The sequence below is a fragment of the Ammodytes marinus genome (genome assembly GCF_949987685.1).
Source record: "Ammodytes marinus genome assembly, chromosome: 16".
Classification (NCBI taxonomy): domain Eukaryota; kingdom Metazoa; phylum Chordata; class Actinopteri; order Uranoscopiformes; family Ammodytidae; genus Ammodytes; species Ammodytes marinus.
Window position 1 is genome coordinate 1,264,868 of NC_137220.1, and position 6,859 is coordinate 1,271,726.

Consider the following 6,859-nt stretch of genomic DNA (forward strand, 5'->3'; position numbering starts at 1 on the left):
ACAGAAAAAAATATTTTTTTTTTCGCCTTTTTCTAAGTTTCTGCAACTACTTTTAGTTTTTCCGTTTGTCGATGTTTTATTTTTAGTCAAAAAATGTTATGTTGTTTACGTCATTTTTTGTGAATTTTTTGCGGTTTTGCAGAAAAAAATCTCCCGAAAAACAGCTGCAAAAGACATCAGGGAGGGCGATTTATGCAACTGGGTTTTTGGTCAATTTAGAATGCTGAATAAAATGTAGACTAAATGTTTTCATTTCATAAATCACAAATCATTTCCTCCCTTGGTGTTGTACTTAGAGCTACAGTGTGTATGTCGTTCCTCAGTGCATAAAGCTGTTATTTCCTTCTCCGTGTGTCTCAAACTTGTAACTAAAGCTACAGTGCGTATGTCCCCTCCTCCCAGGTGTTGGCAGACGGATACCTGATGGTCGGTATCGATGGATCAGAAGCGGCTGATGGTTCTGATTGGTTCTGCTATCACTCCACCTCTCCCTCCATCTTCCCCGCCGGATTCTGTGCCATCAACAGCATCGACATGACGCCGCCTAGAGGTACCGATATGTCTGTCTGTCTGTCTGTCTGTCTGTCTGTCTGTCTGTCTGTCTATCTGTCTGTCTGTCTGTCTGTCTGTCTGTCTGCCTGTCTATCGACATGACGCCCCCTAGAGGTGGGGAGGCAGCATTACAACTACAATGCACACATGGAGGTCTAACGACTTTTTACACCTTAAAAATTTGTGTGCATGGGGGTGCTTGTGGTTTTTTATGTATACATGACGTGTTTTTCTTGTGTTCTTCAGGTTACACCAATCTCCCGTTCAGATGGTTTGAGTATCTGAAGGAGAGCAAGTCTGTGGCTGCTCCGGTCAACCTCTTCAACAAGGTGAAACAGCACAGCAAAAAATAAATATATTCACTAATTAAACAACTGATTTGTACGGAGCCGCTCTGGTGACACCCGAAAAAAAAAAAAATAAATGTTTGCCCGACTTAGTGATCTGTTTGCATGACTTAATAATCTGTGGCCACAGTTTAATAATTTGTGGGAACGAGATAATTATTTTGTGGCCACAGTTTAATAATCAGTTCATTACTAGCCAGAACTTCCATGAGAAATTCGGCTATTTTTGACCTACTGCCCTGCATTGTGTGTACAGAGCCATAAACTCATGAACTTGCGTACGTTGTTTCTTTCAAAGCCAATATGTATCTATAGGCACGGCAGGTTAAGGTTATCGGTTAAGGTTATGGTCTGATAGCAATAGCTCCGGTTAGCATGACTCCATCAAATAGCTGTGTTCCGCCTGCTACACCGACGTGGCGGTTAGCAGTTTCAAACATAGGCTAGCATAATCCTGGATCAGCCAAAACGGGACGGGAGTGACTGTATTGCAGAGCGGGAGGGATGAGCGGGGCGAGTCATTTGGCCATGTCGTTCATGAACTCGTTCATAATTGGGGCGAACGTGAACTGAACGTATGTATTTCTACATTCTGGCGTTTGTGAACGGTGCTTTTACAGTCAAAGCCAAATTATTTTACGGGAAAAGCCGTCTATGCAACCATTGATGCAGATTCCATATTGCACGGATGCCATGTTTCATGCATTTGCTGTACATCCATCTGTATCCATGCAGGTTTCCATTTCCCTTCAGCTGTTGCATGATGAAGTCTATCACGTCACCGAGGTCATCGTATTGTCTTCGGCTGTACCCGTGCATTTTTAGCAGCCTAATTAAGTGCCTCTTACTTATAATAACTCCGTGCCTAACAGCAAGTGACTTTAGAATGTCATTGTAATTCATTCCGAGGTTAAAATAGAACGATATCTCTTCTATCTTGTCCATAGCCGACATGCGTCTAACCCCTGCTGCAACAATAGACAACCCAGCACGCACTCCTTTTATAATTGTTAATTCGTGGCCACAACATAAGCATCTCGTTCCCACGAATTATTAAACTGTGGCCACAGATTATTAAATCATGCAAACAGATCACTAAATCGGGCAAACAGTTTTTTTTTTTTTCGGATGTCACCAGAGCGGCTCTGTAGGATTTGTCTTTGTTTGCCAAATTTTAAAGTGTTTTTATTCATGTTTTCATCTCAAACTCTAAGTTACTTTAAGTCTGTCTTTAAATGTTGTTGATTTATGGGTGGAGTCAAACTGATTCTGGAGAACGTTTTTTTTGTCAAAATCGGTGAAAAATATAAAAAAAATTGACAAAAAATATTTTAAAAAACTTAAAAATTGACAAAAAATAGACAACATTCTCATTGGCCAGTGCTTGAATAAACAATGTTTTTGTAGTTTCTCTTTTCTGTTAAAATCTTTTAATAAAAAAAATTTAATTAAATAATCGTTCCCCTTCCCCCCAGGACGTCCCAGACCACGGGAACATATATAAAAAAAATATTAAAAAATTACAAAAAAACAGACAAAATTCCCGTTGACCAGTGCTTGAATAAACAATGTTAAATGTAAAAAAATAACAATAATAACATTAATCTTTCCCCTCCCCCCAGGAAAAAAGAATATGAAAAAAATATTAAAGATAGATATAATATAGAATTAAACATTTAAATAATGCTAATCTTTCCTCTTCCCCCACAGGACGTCCCAGACCACGGGAATATATAAAAAAATATATAGATAAATTGACAAAAAATTTACAAAAGTCCCATTGACCAGTGCTTGAATAAACAATGTTAAATGTAAAAAAATAAATAATTAAAAATAATAAATAACATTATACTTTCCCCTTCCCCCAGGACGTCCCAGACCACGGGAAAATATATTAAAAAAAAAAAAGACAAAGACAAAATTCTCATTGGCCAGTGCTTGAATAAACAATGTTTTTATAGTTTCTCTTTTCTGTAAAAATCTTTTAATAAAAAAATAAAAATTAAATAATCGTTCCCCTTCCCCCCAGGACGTCCCAGACCACGGGAATATATAAAAAATTTAAAATTTAAAATTACAAAAAAACAGACAAAATTCCCGTTGACCAGTGCTTGAATAAACAATGTTAAATGTAAAAAAAAAATAATAATAACATTAATCTTTCCCCTCCCCCCAGGAAAAAAGAATATGAAAAAAATATTAAAGATAGATATAATATAGAATTAAACATTTAAATAATGCTAATCTTTCCTCTTCCCCCACAGGACGTCCCAGACCACGGGAATATAAAAAAAAATATATATAGATAAATTGACAAAAAATTTACAAAAGTCCCATTGACCAGTGCTTGATTAAACAATGTTAAATGTATTTAAAAAAAAAAAAAACACTAAAATAATACGAAAAAAGAATATGAAAAAAATATTAAAGATAGATATAATTTAGAATTAAACATTTAAATAATGCTAATCTTTCCCCTTCCCCCAGGACGTCCCAGACCACGGGAATATAAAAAAAATTGAAAATTGAAAATTACAAAAAAACAGACAAAATTCCCATTGACCAGTGCTTGAATGAACAATGTTAAATGTATATAAAAAAAATTAAAATAACATTAATCGTTCCCCTCCCCCCAGGACGTCCCAGACCACGGTTTCCTGCCCGGTATGAAGCTTGAGGCCGTCGACCTCATGGAGCCGCGCCTCGTCTGCGTCGCCACGGTGACCCGCATCGTGCACCGGTTGCTACGGATACACTTTGACGGCTGGGAGGACGAGTACGACCAATGGGTGGACTGCAGGTCACCTGACCTCTACCCTGTGGGCTGGTGTCAGCTGTCAGGGTATCAGCTGCAGCCACCAGCGCTTAATGCAGGTAGAATACTGTCTGTCTGTCTGTCTGTCTGTCTGTCTGTCTGTCTATCTATCTATCTATCTATCTATCTATCTATCTATCTATCTATCTATCTATCTATCTATCTATCTATCTATCTATCTATCTATCTATCTATCTGTCTATCTATCTATCTATCTATCTGTCTGTCTGTCTGTCTGTCTGTCTGTCTGTCTGTCTGTCTGTCTGTCTGTCTGTCTGTCTGTCAGACATGTAATGAATATATACATAGAATACTCTCTCTCTCTCTATCTCTCATGGGTAAAGGTTACATGTTTTGTGCACAAACATTAATTTATTAGTCAGCGATTCTGGAAGAAACGCTTGTTTTCAAAATACCTTTTTGTCAAGGTCAGTGAATATCTCCTCATGATCCACTACCTGTAAACGTGAATGTAACTGTAGCTAACAATGTCCATGTTGTGTTTTTATGCTTTCATGGAGTTTCTTAGTTATAAACAGATGTGAAATGTAGGAGGCAGTGGGCTGTGGAAGAGACCTACTATTTAGCTTTTCACATGATTATATAATTAACCAAATGATGTATGTTCCAGGCTCCAGAGATCTCCAGTCTGCCGCGTCCAAACAGAGGAAGAAATCTCAGCAATACAAAGGACAGAAGAAGAGTAAGTTTATTAAAACAGAAGGTCGTTATAAAGTCATTAATTACAGCTTTCACAATTTTTCTTGTTTTTTTCTTGTACATTTATGGATTAATATCAGAAAATATAAAAAAAAATTGGGAAATTCTTAATTTATTTTTTTAGAAAACAATAAGTACTTTAAAGCTGGGGTATGTGATTTCTGATTGGTCAAAGTTAACATGAGCTGTACACTTTGACCAATCAGAGCGAGGCTCCGATTCTCTGTTCTTATTGGCTGTTGGGACTGTCCATTCACTTTGGCACGACTTTGTTGGTGTAGAGCGTGTCAGGGAGGGACCATAGGGGAGGGACCAAAGAGAACAAGTGGAGCGGTTGAGGTATTTGGATTCAAATCTCTATCCCAACTGCTATTTTCTCCCCAAATCCTCCACCCCAGCTTTAATTTGCTCTGAGGAACTTTCAGTCTGTGTTAATTCTAGCGCCCCCTTTAGACCAAAGGCAGATCCTCCCCTGCCTGCATGTCACTGGTCAGGTCCCCGGCTGCATATCTGAGCATTCCGTCCCATCCGCTCCCATTGTAAAAATCAATTTTATTTTACAAATATAATAATATTTCAATAATCTAATTTCACTGACTCCATTGTGTTTCTGTCAGAGAGGAAGCTGCCGATAGTGAAGCGAGCTGTCAGTCTGTCTGGCGCCATGGTAACGGGCGTCTCCAGGAACCAATCAGGAGACGAGAACGAAACGCCCCCAAACTACCCATCAACCCCGTCACCTACTGGGCCCCTGGGAAACCCCAATACAGGTACACTGTGAAACCTGTGTGTGTGTGTGTGTGTGTGTGTGTGTGTGTGTGTGTGTGTGTGTGTGTGTGTGTGTGTGTGTGTGTGTGTGTGTGTGTGTGTGTGTGTGTGTGTGTCTGTGTCTGTGTCTGTGTCTGTGTCTGTGTCTGTGTCTGTCTGTCTGTCTGTCTGTCTGTCTGTCTGTCTGTCTGTCTTATTTCTCATTAAATAAGTGGTGGAAGAAGTTGGAACAGCTGTTTTGATCAGCATACCCAGTATAACACCCTGATTCGAAATATTTTTAAGTAGTGTCCTTGAATGTACTTTTTAAATTTCTTGTGCTTTTATTATGTTTTGTAAGGTGTCCTTGGGTGTCAATAAAGGCGCCCACAAATGAAATGTATTATTATTATGTTAAGTGTGAACTAGGCTTAACTGCAGTGAAACACTAGTACCACGTTTGGACCTGAAAATTAGCAGAATATATTGCTCTGGAAAAAATTCAGAGACCAGTCTGGATTTTTCTTAAATCTTCATCTCTGCATTACTTAATGGAAACGCTCTTAATAACGAAAAAAATATTGGTATTTTGTAGAAATGTTGTCTGTAGTTTATATCATAAAACCAAATTGTTCATTCTACTCAAACATATGCCTATAAATAGTAAAACGAGAGACACTGAACATTTTGAGTGGTCTCTTAAATTTTTCCAGGGTTGTATCGCTGCCTTTAACTTTCAAATTGTTATAGATTCTAAACGTGAGATTTTAAAAAGTGTATTTATTAAATAACCGTCGTTGACTCCACGTTTGTGTCTCAGCAGCTTCACAGATTAAAGAAGAAAACCTTGAAGCAGAAGTTTGTTCTGAACGCAATGAAACAGAAACCAACGGATCTACTGATTCCTTTACTAACATGAACTAGAAGGCCTCATCTGTCTGTCTGTCTGTCTGTCTGTCTGTCTGTCTGTCTGTCTTGTCTGTCTGTCTGTCTGTCTGTCTGACTGTCTGTCTGTCTGTCTGTCTGTCTGTCTGTCTGTCTGTCTGTCTGTCTATCTATCTATCTATCTATCTATCTATCTATCTATCTATCTATCTATCTATCTATCTATCTATCTACTTTCCGTCCATCCAGTTTCAGTTGCCCCGCAAAATTCTCCAACCAATAACTTTACATTTGAAAGCAGTTAATTTTAAGTGTAAAGAAGTTACATACATAACATTTTAGTATTTTATTTAACATGTTATGAGTGGTTTTATTGCAACAACGATTTATTGATTTCCCTTTATTGATTTTACTAGTAACCAATAAGCTGAGATTTTAAATAAATGTATATAAAGCTATAACGTATCCTAACAAACGTAACATTTATTTGTTTGTTAAGTATTCAACATTTTCTGAGTGGTTGTAGGGTAACCACTCATATCCAGATTTTCTCATTTCGAAAACGAAAAATCCACGCGCCACCAAATCCATCGACAACTACGCTTAACAACATGTTAAAGGAATACTTCACCCATACGGAACCGGCGTTCTATAATCATTATAAAATCACTGTTATAATATAATGAATGAGGTTTTTCTTCCCTCAGTCTTCCCTCAGTCTTCCCTTGGCCCAGCTGTCCTGTTAATCCTAACCCTTACTGTGATTTCACAAGAAGGAAAATGTAGGGTTAGA

The 6,859-nt window shown here is 37.9% G+C and overlaps 1 protein-coding gene across 1 annotated transcript in view; it reads left to right on the top strand.

Annotated features, from left to right (window-relative positions):
* The window catches only part of LOC307262949 (MBT domain-containing protein 1-like), a gene marked incomplete at both ends in the record, with an annotated part of 18,236 nt that extends 12,131 nt beyond the window's left edge, over positions 1-6,105 (top strand). The window contains 6 exons of the mRNA XM_080043970.1: positions 403-550; positions 799-881; positions 3,536-3,773; positions 4,346-4,417; positions 5,052-5,204; positions 6,005-6,105. Coding sequence (XP_079900096.1) covers positions 403-550; positions 799-881; positions 3,536-3,773; positions 4,346-4,417; positions 5,052-5,204; positions 6,005-6,105 — 795 coding nt within the window. The remainder of the gene's footprint in view (positions 1-402; positions 551-798; positions 882-3,535; positions 3,774-4,345; positions 4,418-5,051; positions 5,205-6,004) is intronic.
* Between the last annotated feature and the right edge of the window lie 754 nt (positions 6,106-6,859).